Below are 22,786 nucleotides of genomic sequence, written 5' to 3' on the forward strand. Positions count from 1 at the left end.
CCTGACTTCCTTTTATAGGAACTTAGAAACTTCTAGATAGACTCAAATTAGGATTCCTAAATATCAAAGATACTCAAACATAGAAACTTCTAAACCTAGACTTAGTAGGAAATACTAAAACATGGAAACTCCTAAACTCTAACCCTAATGGGCTCGGCCATGAGGCCCTCTAACTAGTTCGGTCGTGAGGCCCATCTTGATGGTCTCCATCATACTCCCCGACCGAGAACGAACTTGCCCTCAAGTGAGACTCAACAATGCAATCCTTAATTCCCACTCCGAGCGAACGGTGCATTGGGGTCGAAGGACACCCACTTGAACGAAATCACTAGCTTCAATCTCATAGTGCAAAGAATCTTGCAAAAATAAATGTAGGAAAGAAACTTCCAACAAATTGCAACATCTCCCGTCATCTTTTAATTTGATGAAGAAGACCACAAACACCACATAATATTGTATGGCAAAATCAACCTTGAATTTCTTCACTTGAACGATCTTCCCACGTTCATCTTCGTGTTGCTTATAAACCAAACTCGAATATGACTTAATCAAATCTAAACTAGAATGAACTGACCTTTTTAAGCTAAAAGAGGATAATTCACTTTGTTCTTCTTGTTCCTCCGTCATTGAGAAAATTTTATTATTTTTGTCAAGAACTTCTTTAATACCATCGAACACGGTGACCGAAGTAACATTCGAGAACTGTCTACTGGATTCCATCTTTGTCTCCACATATGAAAAATATTCATCTAAAGGAAGAAAAACATACCTAAAGATGCTTTTCAATGTAGTCCAATCGTCGACGAATTTTTTTCCTTGATCAATGAGTCTCCATTGCATCTCGTTGAATTTTTCATAGACTCTTTTGGACAAGTGTTGTTCAATGACAAAAACCTTATCTTCGTCATGGACTTCTTGGTTTATAAACCAATCTTCCATCTGTTGAATCCAAAAATCTATATGATATTGATAATCAAACATAGGAATTTTGGAATCGACATTAATTTTGTTTTGATCTTTTCGATCAACATAGAGTTGTTGTGCATCTCTTAAAGGATCCCAACCTAAACGCGGAAGATTATTCCAACATTCAAGATGAGAAGTATTTAAAAAAAAATTATCTGTTCCCAGATTCTTAAAGCTCTGAATACCAGCTGATGTAGATTGTTGCGGAAGCGTAAAAGTAATGAAATCCACCATTATAACAATGATAAAATACGTAAATAAACTGATAAAATACGTAAATAAACTGATAAAGTAAAGAACAAAACGATAAACTTGATTAACAATAAACTTGATTCATAATATTCTCTGATCTGAATAACAAGGACATACCTGACTTCCTTTTATAGGAACTTAGAAACTTCTAGATAGACTCAAATTAGGATTCCTAAATATCAAAGATACTCAAACATAGAAACTTCTAAACCTAGACTTAGTAGGAAATACTAAAACATGGAAACTCCTAAACTCTAACCCTAATGGGCTCGGCCATGAGGCCCTCTAACTAGTTCGGTCGTGAGGCCCATCTTGATGGTCTCCATCACATACTCGTCTTAACTGGTTAGCCAATAACTACTGTTATTTTCGTTCATTATGAATTTAGTAACAACGATATTTAATACTAGTCAGACTACTCGGTTAAACATACGTAATCTAGACATTTGTTTTTTCATAAATACAATATATAAGCTTGATAAGAATTAAAATCAACAAAATTCCTAACAACTATTAGGAAATGTCATCAGTGGCATATTAAAACAATATATCCTAGAGATGCGAACCATCAATAAATCTTGTGTTGTTAATTGATGGTCATCAGCATCTATAAGACCAAACCAGAGTTGGATATTGTTTCCAAGAAAATTCCAATTCCGTCATTGTTACGGCGGAGACCCCCTAATTCTCTCTCACATTTAAGTACCCCATTAGAAAATGTCACCATGTACTATGAATTTGAGACTTCATTAATATTATAAGGTTCTACCTTCTTAAATAATTATCCGACATTAAAAAAAAAGTCAACTTGATGGGAGTCCTCTTTCAAAACAAAAAAAAAAACTTAATGGGAGTCATATCATGTCATTCTATATTGGAGTAATAGTTTACACACTCATATAGAATGTGTGTGACAAATTTTGATCAGACGTTTTCACTTGTATGTTCTAGGCCGCGAGTTCAAGTTTAGTTTGAGATATCTACAACCTTAGCTCGAAGCATTAATTCCTCTAGACATAAAGGACTACTGCATAGGCTCACACTCTTTGTGATAAACCGTCTATCTCCTTGTTTTTTTTTTTGTAGCTTTCAATCATATTTGCTATAGAAACACATAAAAAACTTCTCATGTCCCTGTGTTTCGCCGACCGTCTTCGAATTTCTAAACATCCATACGACTCAAAGTCAAAAGTCTCTTAAAAAAATACAGTAATATAAAGTTAGTACATAACTTGTCTTTAAACTAGTTTATTAGTGAGTTTTGATTCAGAAGCTGAAACGTTCACTTCTTTAATTCGACTCCAATGCTTTTAACCGTGGGATGTCAAAACGTTCATTTATCTACACAAAAAGATTAGAAAAATAAACACTCCAAGTTGTCTAAGTCAATTATAATAAAGAAATGAAAAGTGGGTTGTCATCATTTAACTAGAAAAAGAGGGTTTGTAAAACAAGAACAACTAAACAAGGTTACATTTAGCCGTATTTAGGGCTGAAATGGTTCAACTTCCCAAAGCATACAACAAAAAACTTTTATTTGAAGTTAGTAAAATAGTATTTGAAAAATGGTGTTTAGTGTAATACTTGTTTTTGTTTGTCTCTATTCAAAAAGTAATTGATTCTTCTCTTAATTCTCTCTAACTCCTCCCATGTGTCATCTTAGATTGGGGTTCATTTTATAATAATTGTGGTGTGCCCACAAATCCATTTTTCTCCCTTTCTTCTTCTTTTCTTCCTAATACTATGATTTTAACTCATTTAACCTAACCCTAATTTTCTTTTTGTAGAATTCAAAATTTGAAACTGTTTTCATGAGAATTTTCAGGTTTAGATCATCATTTTTTTTTTACACCCCACTCCTGCACATCACACCCCACACCCCACATTTGCAGACATATTAGAAGTCCAACCAATAAACCATAAACTATACCATCATTATTCATTCAAATTCAAATATATTGCTTGCATCATATCTTATGCAATCCCTCTCTTTTCTCATACTGTCCAAATCTGCATGTGATAAGTGGATGTCACTTTTCTTTTCTTTACTATTATTTTTTATCTATATAGTCAATAGTTTATATATTTAGAGTATAATATTCTTTTGGTTTAGATGAATGTTTGAAAAGAAGACATGCAATTCATGGATAAAGTCAGCCCATGCAATATATTATCCTCAAAAGAATATGTCAAATATTTTATCATGTCATTTAGGTGCATGTTACATGTATAAACCTCATCTGTATTTCAAGTCTTAGTCGTTAATGATATTGTCTCTGCTTTCGTCGTTGTTTTTGACACCCCATGCCGAAACCTATGGATACAAATTAAGTTCGAAAGTTTAACAAGTCTACTCATAAAACTTTGTCAGTTACCAAGCTTGAGTTACACCTGCAGTGTTGCCTCCAAACACTCTCTTGAACGATGTAAGACTATCACATTACAGTAAAAATACGTAGACAACCATTACTTGACATGTTTAATTTAAATAGTTTTTGTAAATGTACATGTCAAAAACCATTTGAAGACTAATTCAAATTGAGTTAAGTTGGTCAAAATTAACATGATAAATCGGTTGATTATATATAGCCAAAAAGCTTAATGTCCGTTTCTTTAATGCATGTTTAAAAGTAGACATTATGATAAATATGAAATTAAAATAACCCACTATCTTAGATGACCATGAAATAAAAGTAAAGTCAATGGTTTCCCTTTATCTTTTCATTTTTCTCATCCTCTTTTGCATTAGAAGCAGTTGTAATTATGGTACTACCTATATTAAATTCAAAATTGAAATATCTTAGAAGACCTCAATTTTCATATTTAATATTTCATAGCTGAAAATATTCAGTTCTTGAAATATTTTATTAGCTAGGACTAAGTTACAACGGCCATCAACCATGAGTCAAATAATTGTGACAAATTTAAAAAGAAAGTAAGATGCTTCACCTAACAGTCGTTTTAGAAACACCCCTTTACTTTTTTTTCTTCTTCTTTTTTTACATTTTTGTTGTTTGTGATTTCAACTTAAAGGGTAATTGGGTAAGAGTATGAAAGAAGCCAACGGTAGATGCATATCACTATGATCTAGTCATGTTACGATTATGTAGCAATCGGATAGATAAACTAAAATAGTTAATTTGATTGATGTGGTTCGGTCGATACATTCATGGGAAAACAAATTTATTAATAATCACTACATTTGCGAGTTTGATTTGTTACATTGATAAGATATAACGGAGTGAATAAATTTTAAGACCCCACTCATATTTATAGAGTGAAATTAGGGTTTAGTTTCCTACGTTTCCTAGCTGATATATGAAAATAAATAATATCTATCTAATAATAATATTACCTATGTTACAAGAAATATTCTAAATATATGAAATTAAAATTTTCGAATCTTCACATATCTTGAAATATCCTCAAACATCTTGAACTTTTGTTGATCAACGGATCTTCGTCTCTCGACACGTTACGTAAATTACTCATGTATCTCATTATCCGGCTCCAAAGTTTACGAGTGATAGTAGGATAAATGATTTGTTTCACTCAATATATACATTATAAATAACCAACAAACTTATTTGTTAGAGTCCTCGTTTAATCTTAATTTGAACTAATAATCCACCCTATTGATGTACTTTTACATTTTAATTATCAACTGGTCAGAGTATTCAAAATAAAATAGTAGAAAATCATTCGTTTAGATCGGGAGTCAACTGTAACATAGACAACTGAGATCTGAGTCGGTCATAGACTGACGTCTAATATATACTATATATATTTATATAAAAGATTTTTTAATTATACTAGTAATTAACAATATAATTAAGAAAATAAACGTGTGAAACCTAAGGAAGTGATTGGGACTATACACGTATGGGTGTTTTTTGTTTTGTTTTGATTGTCATGTACAAAAGAAACAATGAACTTATTTTCAGAGTAACTAAGATCAAGTAAGTGAGTGATTTCGTCTTCTTCAAACATTTCCAACCACCAAAATCCATAGGAAAAAAGTGCTTGACCTTGACTCATGAGAGTGATGAGACTAAATACATTAATGGTGTGTTTGGATGGCGGAATCATGAATCCGCGGATTCATGAGTCCTTGGGATTCATGATTCCACGGATTCATGAATCCAAGTAATATTTTTTGGCTTGTTTGGCAACTAAGAATCCTATGATTTATTATTATTTGACTATTTTTAAACGTCTTTAGAAAAAATATGATTTTTGAAAAAAATAATGATTTTGAAAAAATAATAATGAGTTTGTAGAAGGAAATATTTTTTTGTTGATTTTAAGTTTGAAATTTAGGTTCATTAATCCAAAATCCTAGCAAATCCTAGGGGGTAGGGTGGGATTTTGGTCCAATACAAATTTTGGAATTAGGAATCCTTAGGATTCAAGAGTCCTAGGATTCTTGGTAGCCAAACACACCAAGGATTCATGATTCCTACCAAATCCCACTCTTGATAGGAATCCTACTTAGGAATCCTGCAACCAAACACACCATAAATTATTTTTGATTTCATCTTCCTAGTTTCACAGAGAGTTTTAAAGTAATGAAAAGGTCATACACCTAATTTCAAATGTCGTTTTGCATTTGGATTTGCTCTTGTGAGTACACTAATAATCAATTGCTGCACCAAAAATAACAAAATGCGAATCTCTAGGACAATATGATTACTATTTATTAGCTAATTACCAAAAGAGAAAATTAAGAGAGGGCCCGAAAAGATATGTCGGAAAAGAAATCCGATCAACACTTTCACATCCTAATAGATTTAGAGCAAAAGTACTGATGCAAATTGTCAATTATTATTGTACAAATTGACATAAAAAAACTTACTATAAATTCGTTCAACACATTTAAAAGTAAAATCCATATTTTGATTATAAACAATTTACCGTATTCATCAAAGTGGTCAAATCCATTATTTTTGGGTAGTACTCAAATAATATTTTTTTTTTTTGGAACACGACTACAAGAATCATCAGAGTACATTATGAAAAGATGATATAAAGATATATCAAGATTCATAAATTAAATTGATATTATTACTGCTTAATTGATTGAGCCCTAAAGGCCACCTTAAGGGGGGCTTAAAGCCCAATCCATCTATGTCAATTTTATTTATATTTATATTTAAGTCCAATGATCATGGATAGGTTTATACTTCTACATAATCGAAGCTGAGAATTCTGTGTCACAGAGTGGTGTCCAGACACCAGGGCCGGTCATGACTTTTTGTGGTCCGAAGCGAGGTCTGAAAATGTGAGCTTTTCTATCAAATTGTAAAACGTATAAATGTATTACATGAAAACCGTAAGTACTACAAAATATTTTCATCATATTAATATAAGAAAATAGTTTTTTTGATAATTACAATCACTCAAATTTTGTTTTCTTAAATTTTTCGATGCAAAGTCATTAATAATCGTCGAATAATCAAGACTGACAGTCATTTCCTTCTCAATAGATAATATAGCTAACCCGTTTAACTGTTCTTGCGACATAGTAGATCGAATATAAGACTTAATCAACTTCAACTTAGAAAACTTCGTTCTGTAGAGGCAACAATAACTGGTAACGTTAACATAATTCTATAAGAAACGCATGTGTTCGGGTAACAACCTTTGATATCTTTCAAAAAATCTAGCACTTCAATTGGTCTTTTGATCTCATTTGGTAAAAGACGCTCCAACACTTTCAGTTCAGAAAATAAGTCTAGTCCGTCTATGTCATCATGACTCATTATGCTTGAAAAAGGTTTCAATGCAACATGAATCACTCAAATCACCATCATCTTGGGTAACTTTTTTAACTCAAACAGAAAACGAAATATTTCTTTGTACTTCTGAAGCTGAACAACTTACAACAAAACAACAATAGACTTTGTTTATAGAAATTGAATAAACCGTCTGGTTTGACACTTTGGCTTGAAGAAATGAAAGGATATTGAGATTTCATGATTTGGATATTTAAAAAGCATTTTTGTTTCATAAGTCAAACAAACTGTTGGGCTCACTATTTATTTAAAGATCATCAAATTGGTGACCATTTTTACTTAACATTTGTTAAATAGAGCCCTTATAATTTTCTTAGAGGGTTGGACTTCTTAATATTCCTTAAAGAAATTAATGTCTTGGTGCTCCCTAAAAGTCGGTGGTCCGAAGCGACGCTTTGTTCCCTTTGCCCCAGGACCACACGACACATAAGTAAGAGGTGGTGGACATACCCAGTAACCCAAACACAACTTAATTAGGAAGGTTCTTTCCTTTTAATTTTATAATAATGTTTTCTTTGATGTTGTTTGAATAAATATACATAGAAGTGTTATTTTTAATTTTAAATAAGGGAAAGAAAAGTGAAAGTTGATGTGTTTGGTTAACGTTATAAAAAAAAGGATGATTAACTTTTGGTGTTATGAGAGGGCCCAAACGATAGATCCCAATGACCATACCACAAAAGAGTACTTTGAAGTCAACATGACACAACCACCACCAAAATATTTTCTTTCATTTCTTCTTTATTTTTTGGTTTTTACTTTGAAACCATGAAAATTGATTTCTTATTTAAATACAAAATCATTGCATTTAACGGTTTGCATATATAATTATTGTATTTGAAAATTTAATCCAACGATTATGTTTTGTTTTCTCAAATCTAAGAAGTCGTCTATTAGATTTTCACGACTAGATTTTACTCTTCGAATTAAGGTGAGTGAACAACACTTTCTAGTCATAGGTCCCATATCTATGATGAGTCCATATACAAAGCCTAGAGATACAAAATCCGAATGTGTTACGGTAAAAATTGCGGACACGAAAGATTTAGATTGTTGTCCTCTTTGTAATTCAAACATCACCATTCTTTGTAATTCAAATATCACCATTGGAAGACTCTCGTGTATGGTTTAAAACCTAATAGGAATATATTTGTCTTAAAGAACAACACCAAACAAACACAATACATCAGTCACCTATTCTAACTAAGTACAATTATTATGTAAGACACTGAATTATACAGTTCTTTTTACAAACATAACAGTTATCATTCTCGTGAATAATTAAAAATTGAATCAATATGTTAGATAAACAATCATATATATATAGTATGATCATTATAGTTCAACGGGAAAATCGTATGCGAAAAATGTAATGTGGACCTACACTCAAATGATGGATCACAAAAGAAAAGTTCATCCCTCATCTTCACATACATTATTAATAGGACCCCATTTACCATACTTACGTTAGCCCCCACCACCTCCCAAAAGTTTATATTCCTTTTATATGTACTGTCATATAAATCCACAAGAATTTTAATTCAATTGTCAGTCTTATTTTGGCACCTAAAATAGTTTCATTTTTAGATATAAAGAAAAGGTCAAATCTCTGATAATTCTAGTACAGTACAACAAACAATAATTCAAACCATGACTAGAGACTCAATTTTTTGTATTTTTATGGTAACATAAATTATGTGGTAAGCCCTATCCTTTGGCTTGTGGGATATGTTCATGACAATAGTTTCATTTCCTGCCAACATAATATTTTTCAAATAAGCTATAAATTTATTGTATTCTTCAATGAATGGGAGGTCTGCCTAGTTAGCACATAAAGAAAAGAAAAAGATGTGCATGAAATATAATGGCAACGACGCAAAACATTACGTCTAGGGTAGGGGTGAAAATGAGTGTTAGTTTATTTAAAATCAAACCAAAATCAGATCTGTTTACTCGATTGTGTATTCAACGCCAGACTCTAATAGGTGATTAATTGGTTATTTAGTTAATTTTAAGGTCTCAATTATTGATCCTATAATCATATTAATTTTTTTTTAAGGAATCATATCAATTATGTTCTTATACATCATTTGAGTTTTTCACTTAATATAACATTCTTTATTAAATTTAGTAATTAATTTTATAGCAACTTCTATTATGTAATAATAAATTTGCAAATAACTTAATCATCGATCTCTTATGGAATAACTTATAGTAAAATAATAGGATATCTTAAAGGTGTCTCTCCTGATAGTGCATGTTATTGGCGCCCCGGTATCTAGAAAATAGTTAAAAGCTCCCATCTCAAAATACACCCTCACCTTTTTCCGACTTAAAATCGGCAGACTCGAACTGATTTAGTTACCAGATCTGACTTAAGTCTATCAATTTCAAATTCGGTGAGTTGGAACTAGTTTTGTGGTTGAACCCTACTGACACAACTGCATACAACTCAAATTTCACAACAATTTAAGCTCAAGCCCCCGATTCCAATGGCGAAACATTAGTTTAGAATTCATTGGACTTTGAGCCAAATTTTAACAAATTTTGGCCAGACTACACCCATTTCAATTTAGACATTGAAGTTGAGCTTGGTGGACCTACAAAATTTGACATGAGTCCACCGATTTTGGACCGCCTCTCACCAATGCAGTCAAACTAAATCTATTAAGTCAAAGAGGGTGGAGTGGAGGGGGTCAATCATACTGTTGGGAGGCGCCTTACAACTTTCATAAAATTACTGAATTGAATAAAGGGTCCACGGGTTTAGGTCCAAAATAAAATTAAAAGGGATTAAGATCAAATCTTTCTAGAAAATAGGATTTTAGTCCTTTTTTTTTTGGAAGAAACATTGTTGATAAATAATGTGTATGTATGACATATATAAAAAAATTAAATTAAGTATGAAACTTTAACAATAAATAACACGTTATTTATGAAACAAAACAAGAATCAATACACAGAAAACACTGTAACTTTGACATCTAGGCATACTTTAACTATACTAAATGTGTTTTTTTGTAGAAATATACGTAATTGATACTAATAACATGTATATTGAGAAACATATAGTAAGTTTGAAATCAATCGAAAAAATCTAAGAAAAAAAAAGAGAATTTTGGGGATTGGTTTCAAAAGTAGTTTTTTCCTTATATAAAAGGTTATAATGGGTATTATATTTAAATAGAAATGATAGAAATCTGTTTTTGTCTATAGAGATGGGTCAATTTGGACCAAATATTCATTATAATTATTATTTTGGCTTAAAATCCAATATCAATATTAGGGTGGACTAAATGTGTGTTTAGGTGTAGATTTTTGGACTAGGAACCCAAAAATGATTGAATAAAGCATATAACCTTCCCCATTAATAATACTAAAAATTATTTGATAACAAGTCCAAAAATAACTAATAACCCACGAATACTTGCTATTTTTATAGGCTCATGTTATCGATCTTTATATTATGGGAGCGCCTAATGCGCTTCCAAAATTGATGTAGGTGCCTCCCGGAAGGGTTTTACCACGGTCAAACCCCGACAACGGTAGGGGTCTCCCTTTCGGACTGTCCAGTTCGAGGTTGTTCTTTGGACTTCAGACTCGCCAATCCGAATCCACAACCAAGGTCTCAGACTGATTCCCTCTCTTTAATTAGGGTTTTTTTTTTTACGTTTGAAGAGGATTTCTAGGATTCTGGATGCTTTCAGTGTTTTGAAGATGATTTCTAGGGTTCGTTTTTTTTCAAAGTTTTGAAGAGGACTTTTAGAGTACACTTCTAGGGTGGGTATCGTATTTCTTGTTGATTTTTGTTCCTTGAACTTAATCGTTGCGGAAAAATTCTTGATGATTGAAGAAGAAACTAAGAGAGTAGATTGAGAAAGAAGAAGAAGGGAGGGGGCACGGGAGGCACTGAAGCAATTATGGGAGGCGCCTACAACAGTTCTAGTAGGCATCTACAGACGCTCCCTTATACTAAAGGCCTCCTTTCCTCTTACAGTGCGGCACCCATATAGGCCCAATGGCAATTCCTAGTTCTCTCTGGTGCGGGTACAAAATTTACTAATTGATTTTGGGCCTGTGAAGCCATTTAAGTTTAAGAAGTCAAGTAGCCCAATCAAGAAAATGGAACTTCTGTCGCCCAATTTATTATTTTAGTGGCGGCTCTTTATAGCAGTCGAAAAACTATTCATACCACAATATTACAACAGTTACAGGAAGAGATTTTGTTTTTATGGACATGATTCTTTGTAATTCATATTTATTTAATATTTTTGGAAATTTTATACTCCTTAAAATACCAATACCGTAGAATCTGGTGTATGATTATTGTACGCGTGCCTTACGAATAGAACAGTCCTTTTCTTTTTAATGTCTCATATGGGAGTGACTTTTAGCAGTCAAGAAAAGTTGGGGTTAGTCATTCTGAGGTGCCCATAGAACTTGCCCTTTTTCCTGGTTTCTAACCCTTCGAGGTGGTGGACGTTGGGCCAAAAATGTCTAATCACTATACACACAGAGACATTACACCCACCCTCCCCAAATTTGGTTAAAACCCTTGCCACAAAAATTCTTCTCTCTACACAACGTAGAGCGAGAATCAGACCCACAATATCGAGCGAGAACCAGAACCCTTACTGGTAGCATTTTACCAAAGGTTTCCTTAGGGTTCTGGTAGTTAGTTACCGAATCCTAAGTGATATGTCGCCACATCAACGGAGGGCTGGGGGAGGGGCCAAAATGGAGGGATGAATAGAATTTCTCTTCGAACTATACCCGGTTGGATGACCAGAAACTGGTTTTACCTGGTTCGGTTCTAATCCTAAACTTGAAAAAAAATCAAATTCGAACTGTTCTGGTCCTAGATGGCTTTGATTTTGAAGGTAGTAAGTATACAAACATGAGAAGATATTTAGGCAGGTGAGTGTCTCTATGTCTCATCACCAAGGGTTTGTCAATTTTGGTTCACATGGTGTGGTTTCTACAAATTATAGCCCCAAGTTAGAGGTAACAAACAAGTGGAGCCCTAGAAGAGTTTTGTTAGGTTTAGTCTAGGGTTTTTGTTTTTGTGTGCCACATGCAATGTTTTTGACAATTCCGGAAGACTTTCTTAAGAAATTGAGATATATTTTTTCTTGGTAAGATGGGAGAATTAGTTTCAACAAAAAAAAAGATGGGAGAATTAGACAAGACTCTAATTGATTAATTTCTAAACACAAGTTTGGTTGATTTTATGCACAACTTTTTAATCATTTTGTGATGATGGGTCAAGTTTGCAGTTTTGTTATTAAGCATATGAGAATCATATGTTTTGATTGTCACAGGCTGTCAAAGGCAGGGCCGGCCCTGAGGGGCAAGCGAGCAAAGCCTCGCTTCGGGCCCCCAGGCCAAGGGGCCTCACGAAAGGCAAAAAATTGATAATCAAAGGGGCCTCGATTTTTTACATCTTTATACAAACAATGATAAAAAAACACAAGGAAATAACATTAGCTCAAATGGTAGGAAACATGTTAAGGAGTCCAAACGACCCATGTTCAATCTCAAGCATAAGCATTTTTTCCTTATTAATTGTATTTTTTTCTACTTTAGTTGACTTCTACCACCACCACAACTACTAAACCTCCACATTGTACCTCCACTACTACAACCACGGTTACCAAACCTCTACCACCATCTCCACCACCATTTAACTGTACATTTTTAAAAAATTACTTTGGTTGACACTTCTACTACCACGACGATTACTAAACTTTCTCCACCACCCCAATCACTAAACCTCTACCACTGTAGCTCCACTACCACCACTATCACAACCATGACTACTACCATTATTATACCTCACAACTACCGCCATTATAAAACCTCCAACGCCACAATCACAATCAAACCACAATCAACATTATCCCATAAACATTAAAAAAAAGGTTGAAACTCTTTTCTCGGAGAATAATTTTCTAATATATATTTTTTCGGTTTAAAAAAATATTAAACAATATACAGATTAGCCGAAGAGTTCACTGAACCACGTAATTGTAAGGTTGTTCATAGACCGACGAGGGCTCTCCCCGAACCCGTGCTGATTTTCGAGTAACTCAACCAGATCGTTCAACTCAGAGTGCAAGTTATGAACACAAGTTTCATGTTTAAACCTCACATTATGTGCAAAGAAGACACAGAAAATTCTGATATAGAATTTTTTTTCCTTGTAAAACGCGTATGGGCCCCATTTTTAAGAAATTGAGATATATTTTTTTTCGGTAAGATGGGAGAATTAGACAAGACTGTAATTGATTAATTTCTAAACACAAGTTTGGTCGATTTTATGCACAACTTTTTAATCATTTTGTGATGATGGGTCAAGTTTGCAGTTTTGTTATTAAGCATATTAGAATCATATGTTTTGATTGTCAAAGGCTGTCAAAGGCATACATGCTAGATATACTTATATAACCCAATGTTTGGAGCGAGATAGCACCAGAATGATTATAAGTTATCACCTGCAAAGAACAAATGTACAACTACAAAATTTCATTTTTAATTTCATTTAACAACTAGAAATGCATGATGAATATGAATCTTACATTTTTGTTGCAAAATATGAATCTTACATGTTTAACCAAAGGAAAAAATATGAGAACATACATTATGGGAAAACATATGGGTCCTACAATACGTGTTTGGTTCTAGCTCTATTTTCGTCATATTTTTCACTCAGTCGTAAGTTTCGGTTCTTATTTTTGAAGTTTGAAGTACTTAATAAGTACTCTGCTTCGATTTTTGGATTCTTTTACTTATTGTTTCTCTTTTTGACCGTTCGTACGGTCTCATACGGAAGATAATTCATATCTAATCAAATCTTTCTTTATTATGCTAACACGAATAATTAATTAAGCAAATCACCTTCCTCCACTAACTTAGATATCCCTATAAACTAATCTTGAGTTGCCCTAAAAAGTTTGAGATCTAAAAAGGCAATATTAGTACTTTTTTTTTTATGAGACAATATTAGTACTTCATGATTCCTAATTCCTAGAACTTCTAGTTCCCAGGACTTCCCACATTATTTTTCTCTAATATGAGATAAATTCATAAAAATTCTCTTGCTATTTTTATAATTATGTAAGTGTGATTATGGATCTAGATTTACAAGTATCGAAATATATGTGAATAATTAGTATTACCTTCTAGCCGGCCAATGTCTAGGGTTTAGGAAAAATCACATAAGGGTATGTCTATGGACTGGAATTGGAACCCACCCAAAATAAACCCCAATAATACCAGGATTAGGGTTGAATGCTACCAAACGGTGTCAATGGTTCGGCTCTAATTTTTTAACATTGTACTTTTTTAGCGTCCAACCGATTCTGGTTCTAAATGTCTTACATTTTAAAGGTTGTAAATGTTATATTCAATAATCCTAGATTTTTAATAGACAAAAGTGAGAAGATATTAGGCAAGTTGTGTGTCTCATCTCCAACGATTTGTCAATTTAGAATTTAAAGGTTCACATGGTTTGGTTCTACAAAGTCTTCTCCAAGTTATAGAGCTGACAAAGCTAGTGGAGCCCTAGAAGAATTTTGCTTGGTTTTGTCTAGGGTTTCTGTTTTTGTGGACCTGCAATAGAAGTTTTTGTTTAGAATTTTAGAGATTTTTTTAAGTAAACTAGGAGATATAGATATAGCTTTGATCAATTGATATTTTTTCTTCTAACATGACGTTGTTTTGTTGATTTTATTCACTACCAAGTCTCATTCTTGTACTTTCAACGAAAAAAAGTCTCATTCTCGTGGCGTTTAGCAACTAATCAACATACATGCACACGAGATGATTGAATCCTACATATTACCGTAACAAAAGCATGAGGACATAAAACAATAGTCCTACAATATCGGGCTAGTTTTAGCTCTATCTTTATCCGATTTTACACTTAATCGTGCGGTTTTAATTTCTTAAACCTTTAAGTACATAAGACGTACTTGTCTCGATTTTGACATTCTTTTACTTTGTGTTTTCCTTTTTGACCGTTGGTACGGTCTTATACGGAAGATAACTCAAATCACGTCAAATCATTCTTTATTAGAATAATTAATTAAGAAATTCAACTTCACCTTCTGATAGATAAAAATAAACCTTTAGGTTTTGTGAAAAGTTTGAAGATCTAGAGAAAAGGCAACAATACAATACTACTTCATGTTCCTAATTCCTAGAACCTATAATTTCTATATGTTTTTCTAAGTTTGAACTCTATGAGGTTACTCATAGGTTTCTCTTCAAATATGGTTATTCATAGTTTTTTTTTTTTTTTGTTGAATGATGGTTATTCATAGTTGAGTATCACTAAATTCATAAGAATTCATCTCTAGTGTATTGGATACACTAATAAATAGGATACACTTATAAAATTAGATATAGGATTTTAGCTAAAATTTCTTACAAAATAATTTTCTTTTTCTTTAGTTGTATTTTGTTTTGTTTTAGTGTTTTACTAACAAAGCTAGATCAAACTTTTAATTTGATGCTAATTTGGCTCTCAATATAACTAATAAATTTCAACATGTATAGCTTTTATTGTTATTCTATGCTCTACTTACGAATCAAGATAACTGCAGTGAAAATGTTTTTATAGAGTCATAAGCATGCCAATAACTTCCTTAAGAGCCACAATAAATATATTACTTTATTTAATACTTATAGATTACAATTTAGAAACAAAATTATATTGATATTGTTATAGTATTTCATCTGATTGTCTATTAAAATTTAGAAGGATACTGAAGTATTAGGTGTCAGAACAAACACAGTAGAGACAATCCTTAAGATTTACATTTTTATTGATAAATTTTTCAATAACGAACAAATCGGTCGAATTATATATAAACAAAAACTAAATAATCGTAGTTTGGACAAAAGAAAAATATAAAACCAGTTGGCATTTTAAAGACCAGGTTGGTTTTGGGGTCCAAATCTGATCCAAATCTTCTATTAACAAATAATTAAAATAGATATAATAATCAAATTTAGATTGGTTTATTTTTCAGGCCATAAAAGGATAGTGACATTTTTTAGTACTGGTTCAATTTTAGTACGGATGAAAATATTCAATTCTAGAAGCGAAGTTAGGTCAAACCTGTGCTATCGGTCCGACTTAATGAGCATGCGAAAATTGTTGTTCGTGTTCGTATAATTATAATTCTATAAATGGCACCCCCAACGTCTCCTCTCTCACATTCTCATCTTTTCTCTTTTTTTAAAGATCGTTCGCATCCTCTCAATATTTGTTCTCCGGATAACGACAAAATCTTTTTGTTATACACCGTTAAAATCAATTAACAATAAACTCCTAGATTCTAGAAGAAAATACTAGGGCTTTCGAGCCTGAATAGAGCTTACTTATGAAAATCTGAGACTTTAAGCATGGCTCTGCAAAAGGGTTCACCAAAGGGTTCGATGCCCTTATTTGCTTACAAAGATCGAGACATAGAGCTTTCGAGCTTGAAGATAGCTTGCTTTCAATCCCTTAAAACTTGTAAACATAGTTTCTCCAAAAAAAAATCTGAGACCTCTCAGACTGAATTGAATCTGAGGCCTTATTTTGGCTTTCGGCCTTATTCGTGTCCGAGGCCTTGTTTTGGTTCTTGGACTGGTCAGTTCGAAAAGAGCGCCGTGGATGTTGGAGGTCAAACGAGAGTCAAACCCTTTTCTAAAGCGGGAATAACAAATTCAGTGGGCGCTTTCAGCTGAAACCCCTAGTTATTTTGTAGGCGGGTTTACCTTTTTTTTACATGTTATATATCCAAACATCTCCTTATCCATGAACCTGGCTAGAAATTACCTTCCTCCTCGTATATCATCTTACCTGAACTCTCTCCCTCTCTCTATCTACCCATTTTACCTCAATCCAATCACCAAGAGAGAGAGAGAAGGGTTTGTGGGGGTACTGATGGGGTGGTCCTGTAGTGTTAGTATCTTTTACAAGGTTAACATTGCTTGATTATTATATGAGTTGGATTATTTTGTCTTTCTGATGGAAACACCAAGACTACAATACCCTTTCTTTTTTGTTTCAGTTTAATTGATCATCAATTCATCATCTACCCTTTCTTTCTCTCTATCTATATATCTCTATCTTGAATATATTTGTGTGTTGAATAAAGAAGAAGAAAAAAAAAGCCAATTGTTGGAAGTTAAAGGAATAATGAATGGTTTGAATCCACTTGAACCAGATTACTCTGAGTTTGTTGAAGTTGATCCAACTGGAAGATATGGGAGGGTAAGCAAAATTTACTACCCCTAAATTTCAATTCTATATCTTTGTTTTTTTTCATGGGTTTCTTCATTTCTTGTGTTTTTTGTGTAGTATGATGAGATTCTTGGCAAAGGTGCTTCAAAGACAGTGTATGAATCTTCTTCTTTTTTTTAGATACCCTTTTTAGATTTTTCAAAATTGAAAATGGGTATTTGTTAATTTGTCATTTAGGGATGGATCTTTGATCTAATTTTTTTTTTGTTGTTGTTGTTGTGATTGGTGTTTTGTAGTTACAGAGCCTTTGATGAGTTTGAAGGGATCGAAGTTGCTTGGAATCAAGTCAAGCTTTATGATTTCTTACAAAGTCCTGAAGATCTTGAAAGACTCTACTGTGAAATCCATCTTCTTAAGACATTGAAACATAAAAATATCATGAAGTTTTATACTTCTTGGGTTGATACTACTAAAAGGAATATCAATTTTGTCACTGAGATGTTTACCTCTGGGACTCTTAGACAGTAAGTATCAATCTAGGGTTTCTTTTTTTTTTTTATCTAGGTTCCCATTTTCTATTGATCTAAAGATATGGGTCATGGTGATTTCTGAAAAATTTCAGATTTTGGGGTTCTTTTACAAAAACTAAAACTTTTGGTGTGTACTCATTAAGACATTCATGTGGGCCAGATCTTACACATTTTCATGATATTTTGATCTTCATTTTCTGTTTGTGGGATTTTGTGATTTCTGATTATCAGATTTGGGTTTTTTATTTCTAGGTATAGAGAAAAGCACAAGAGGGTTAACATTAGGGCAGTGAAGCATTGGTGTAGACAGATCTTATCAGGTCTTCTTTATCTCCATAGCCATGATCCTCCTGTTATTCACAGAGATCTTAAGTGTGATAACATATTCATTAATGGGAATCAAGGGGAAGTCAAGATTGGAGATCTGGGTCTGGCAGCTATTCTTCGAAAATCTCACTCATCTCACTGTGTAGGTATGTTCAAGCTTCAAAATTCCTTAATTGCATGTCATCACAGATTCACAAGGTCAAACTACTATATACATAACTCAACCTTTCGTATATTCGGGCACGAAAATCTTCGTGCTTGCTCTTATGCATATAATTTCGGACACGATCGATGCGATTGGTGGTTGATGGTTGATATTTTTGTTTGTGTATATGGTTTCTCAGGCACACCGGAATTCATGGCACCAGAGATTTATGCAGAAGAATATAATGAACTTGTTGATATCTATTCTTTTGGAATGTGCATACTGGAAATGGTCACCTTTGAATATCCTTATAGTGAATGCACTCATCCTGCTCAGATATACAAAAAAGTTATTTCTGTAAGAACTAAAAACTCCCATCATCTAGGTAGAATTGATAATGATTTTATGCAAAGTTCTTTCATTTATAGATTTGTGTTTCATTTTAGGGGAAAAAACCAGATGCTTTATACAAAGTAAGAGATCCGGAAGTGAGACAATTCGTAGAGAAATGTTTGGCAGTTGCATCTCGAAGACTCTCGGCACGTGAGCTATTGAGAGATCCTTTCCTTCAAATTGGTGATTCCGGTGATGATTTAAGGTCTATAGAGTATATGAATAATTATGATATGGATCCTTTTCTAAGTCAATCTCTTTTAGAACTCCAAATTAGTCGTAGTAATTCTTTGGTCAATGGGTACTCGAATGAGTTCGACTTGAATCATGCTGAACTTGAGAATGGATGGTATCAGTCGCTTGAGACGGAGCACAACGGAATTGATCTTTTCAAGTACCATGAAGATGACCATTCTCCAAATATGGACATAACAATTAAAGGAAGGAAGAAAGAAGATGGTAGCATCTTTTTACGGCTCAGAATTGCAGATAAAGAAGGTCAGAATCTAAATTTTCCTCTTTTGTATCCAACTTTTGAGGCACGCCCGTTTTTCCGCTTTTGTCTGTACATAATCTACCCTCGCAATATAGTATATGTATTTATATTCACGATTCAAGAAAAATATCGATAAATCTACTGCTGCTATTCCCATCTGCAGGTCGAACCCGAAATATCTACTTCCCTTTCGACATTGAAACGGATACAGCATTGAGTGTTGCAACCGAAATGGTAGCAGAACTTGATATAACAGACCAAGATGTGACTAAGATTGCAGATATGATCGATGGTGAAATTGCTTCTTTGGTACCCGAGTGGAGGATGGGACCCGGAATAGAAGAAACCCCGCGGTACCCAAATTTCTGTTTCAATTGTGCTTCAACCCGTACTTCTACTGGTTCTCTAATAGACTATCACTCATTCAATAATCATGATGGTAACAGTCAACAAGTTTTTCAATGCCAACATGGATGTGGGGCAATGCATGGAAGGTTCGAAGAGATCACGTATCAAGTTGAAGGGTCCGAAAAATGTGTCACCGAAGGACCACCTGATATATCATCCCATTCCGAAGAGCTTCATCGTGCAGAAATCTGGGGTCATCAAGGAGCGGAACTAAGTTCACTAGAATCCGGAGAGGCTTATTCTGATGAAGAACATGGAAGATTAGATCGATCAACCTCAACCAAGGACAAGGGTCCGAACAATTTGGCCAATTACATTAAAAATGTGGGAAAAAAATCCCCTAAAGTACTTCCTTCAGAATGTACTTTCTTGGATGATTATGACAGCGAAATTAGGCAAGAACTAAGATGGCTTAAGGCAAAGTATCAAATGGAACTGGGAGAATTTAAAAATCTACATTTAGGAAGAAAACCCAAAACCACAAGTGTTCATCCAGATTCTGAAAACTCGGAAAACACAATAGAAGATCGAGATTTCGCAGACAGAACCGAACGACAGAATAATAGACTCTTGCAACGCATTCAGTCGGGTAAAGACTATTCTTGTAACTTCTCGAATGCTCGATTTAGTAACCCAAATTCAGAAACCCAAATGACTCAAAGTTGTGAGCCGACCGGGGAGGAGTCATCAAGTCCAGAGTTCATATTCACAGCGAAGAATTTTTATTCAAGGACGACATTGCTACCAAACTCTCTTCACAGGACAACATCGCTTCCGGTTGATGCTGTTGATGTTTGAATCTGTAAGAACCCTCTTTTTATCCATTCTTTTTGAGATTGCACAAGCTGTTTATTTATCTAAAACCCCTCCCTGTTTTGAGAAATAGAGGAAGGGATGGGTCTCTGTAATTATGAAGAGAGAAGTAGTAGTTTTTTACAGCTTGTTTGATACTATAGTATATGAGGAGATGATTTCATGTACATTACTCATTTACCTTAAATACTTTCAAATAAAAAAAACAACTCAGTTTGTTTATATCCACTTGGTTTTGTTATCCATTTCAGACCCAATCTCATTGGTTCATAAAGTGAATTATTGGGCATGTCAGTCCTGGCTGCCCTCCCTTTGTGACCTGTAAATGTTGTCCATGTACATTGCTACCATTATATTTATTATATATATATATATATATATATATATATGTGTGTGTGTGTGTGTGTAGATTACATAGGTATATGTAAAAGATTCTGTAGATCATCCAAGGTCCAAGGATAGATAGAGAGAGATTTGCATATGCTTGTGATAAGTTGAAATATTGAGTATGTCAGTCTTGGTTGGCCAATGAGAAGCCTTCTCAGAGCCTTTATGACTTGTAAAGCTTGCCTTTTTCACATACCCATGGTTGGAAACAAAGGTCTGCCCTAATTGAATCAACTTCTTTTAGTATAAGAGATTGTTTTTGATAGCTAATTAGAGTGTTTTTATTAGTTCAACAAAAAAAAAAAAATTAGAGTGTTTTTATCATGGTTCATGCACCTTATTGCTTCATTCTAGTTCACCCCCTTCACTAGTCATGGATTCCACCATCAATATTTCTTGAAATTATTTTCTAGATGTAAAAAAAATATTATTTTAGGAGCTAGACCTAAATCATGTGAGATCGATAGACACGCATCATTTCTTGTGTAATAATGGTAATCATTTTGGAAATGTGGAGTTCTCCGTAAATATGGAAGGAGACGTCGAGTGCCAAATGCAATGTCCGGGCATATTTAGAAGTTTGATAAGTAGGCGAGAAAATGAATAACTATAAGGATTAGTTAAGAAAGCAATTGATTAGGACAAGCTAACTATAACTATTAGTGAAATAAGAGGATATAATCACAAGTAATTTTAGGTAATTCAAATAGGAGGAAGGTAGTGATGAATGGTGTGTGTGTGTGTGGCAAATGCTTCTGTTGGGATTACTTTGAATGATTGTCAAGCTTTTCATTTTAATTTACCTTTCCCATATTAATAATGTAAGAAAAGCTCAAGATTTGGGCCCAAATACGAAAAAAAACCCACTCGGGAATAATAATGTAAAAAGAACCCAATTTTTAAACTGTTGGCAACACGTTTGAAACTATTACAACACTTTTGAAACTGTGACAACATATATAATTATGCGTGAACAAAAACAAATTTGTTCATACATTTACAAAATTGTTGAGAGCAAATACGAAATTGTTGAGAGCAAATTGTGTTTTGTTCAGAAATTTTCATAAATGTTTTGTAATTTCAAATTTTGGGTTTTTTTTGCATTATTATTCCGAGTTGGGCTTCATTTGCTATTTTGACCCGAATTTTGGGCCTTATAAGATTTAGAATATCTCTTAATCTTGACCGACTACATACCTCGAGCATAATTTAGCCAAGATAATAGCGAGGCAGAGCATCACGACTGTATGTTAGTGAGAAGGAGGATAGTGATTTCTAAGGCAAAAGTAATTGGGGGACTCCCAAACATACTCCATGTCATACACCATAATTAAGTTGGCTAACAAGATAGGGGGTATCTTGGTCTTTTCACCATCTGAAAAGACCAAAATATTTCTTTTCACCATCTGAAAAGACCAAAATATTTCTTGTCCTACTAGGGGAGAGCACCATAGAGTTCCCCGTACGAGGGAGGATAGTGATTTATCTCTCTAAATCTTGACCGACTATATGCCTCGGATAGTATTTTAGTAGTGGGGCAGAACATTACGATTCATGACTTTAGAGAGAAGATGGCGATCTCTCTATCTAAATTTAGAAGCAGGGCAAAGCATCACGGCTGTATAGAGAGAGGGAGGATGGTGATGTTCAATCACACGTAGGAGGAAGTTCACTTTTTCTAAAAGTAGTCTTTATTAGAACACCCTTCCCTGGATGAATTCAATTCAATCCCCAAAAAAGTAGTATTTGAAAAGTAAGTACAAACTTTACTTTAGTAAAAGCACTCTTAATCATATTGACTCATCATCATCTTTATATCCCCATCAAATCTAAGTTAGGGTTTGATTAAAATTTTACCTTCCTGCACAAATACATTTGTGACTAGCCTTATATGGTGGATTCTCTGTCCCACATTTCATCAATCAAAATTCTTTCATTATTTTAGGTAATAGATATCAATAGAGAGATCGAAACAAGAAACAAAGTATAGCTTATACCGATGTGTTTATACCTAAGAAGGCGAATATTCAAGGTTCC

General features: G+C 33.6%; 1 protein-coding gene across 2 annotated transcripts; it reads left to right on the forward strand.

Annotated features, from left to right (window-relative positions):
- The first annotated feature begins 17,153 nt into the window (after nt 1-17,153).
- Nucleotides 17,154-20,590, forward strand: LOC147555114 (putative serine/threonine-protein kinase WNK9). 2 transcript variants are annotated; one of them, XM_086660989.1, is made up of 8 exons: nt 17,154-17,280; nt 17,368-17,405; nt 17,547-17,774; nt 18,033-18,253; nt 18,452-18,609; nt 18,699-19,143; nt 19,305-19,494; nt 19,588-20,590. In XM_086660989.1, the coding sequence occupies exons 1-8, from the start codon at nt 17,206-17,208 to the stop codon at nt 20,345-20,347; spliced, it is 2,115 nt and encodes a 704-aa protein (XP_086517115.1). In that variant the 5' UTR covers nt 17,154-17,205; the 3' UTR covers nt 20,348-20,590. The 2 variants fall into 2 exon arrangements, with proteins under 2 accessions (XP_086517115.1, XP_086517114.1); XM_086660988.1 differs by having other exon boundaries at nt 19,305-20,590.
- Nucleotides 20,591-22,786: the final 2,196 nt, after the last annotated feature.

This window comes from Eschscholzia californica, unplaced genomic scaffold, assembly GCF_041429995.1.
Source record: "Eschscholzia californica isolate CP2 unplaced genomic scaffold, dmEscCali1.0.p SCAF_2, whole genome shotgun sequence".
NCBI classification, from domain to species: domain Eukaryota; kingdom Viridiplantae; phylum Streptophyta; class Magnoliopsida; order Ranunculales; family Papaveraceae; genus Eschscholzia; species Eschscholzia californica.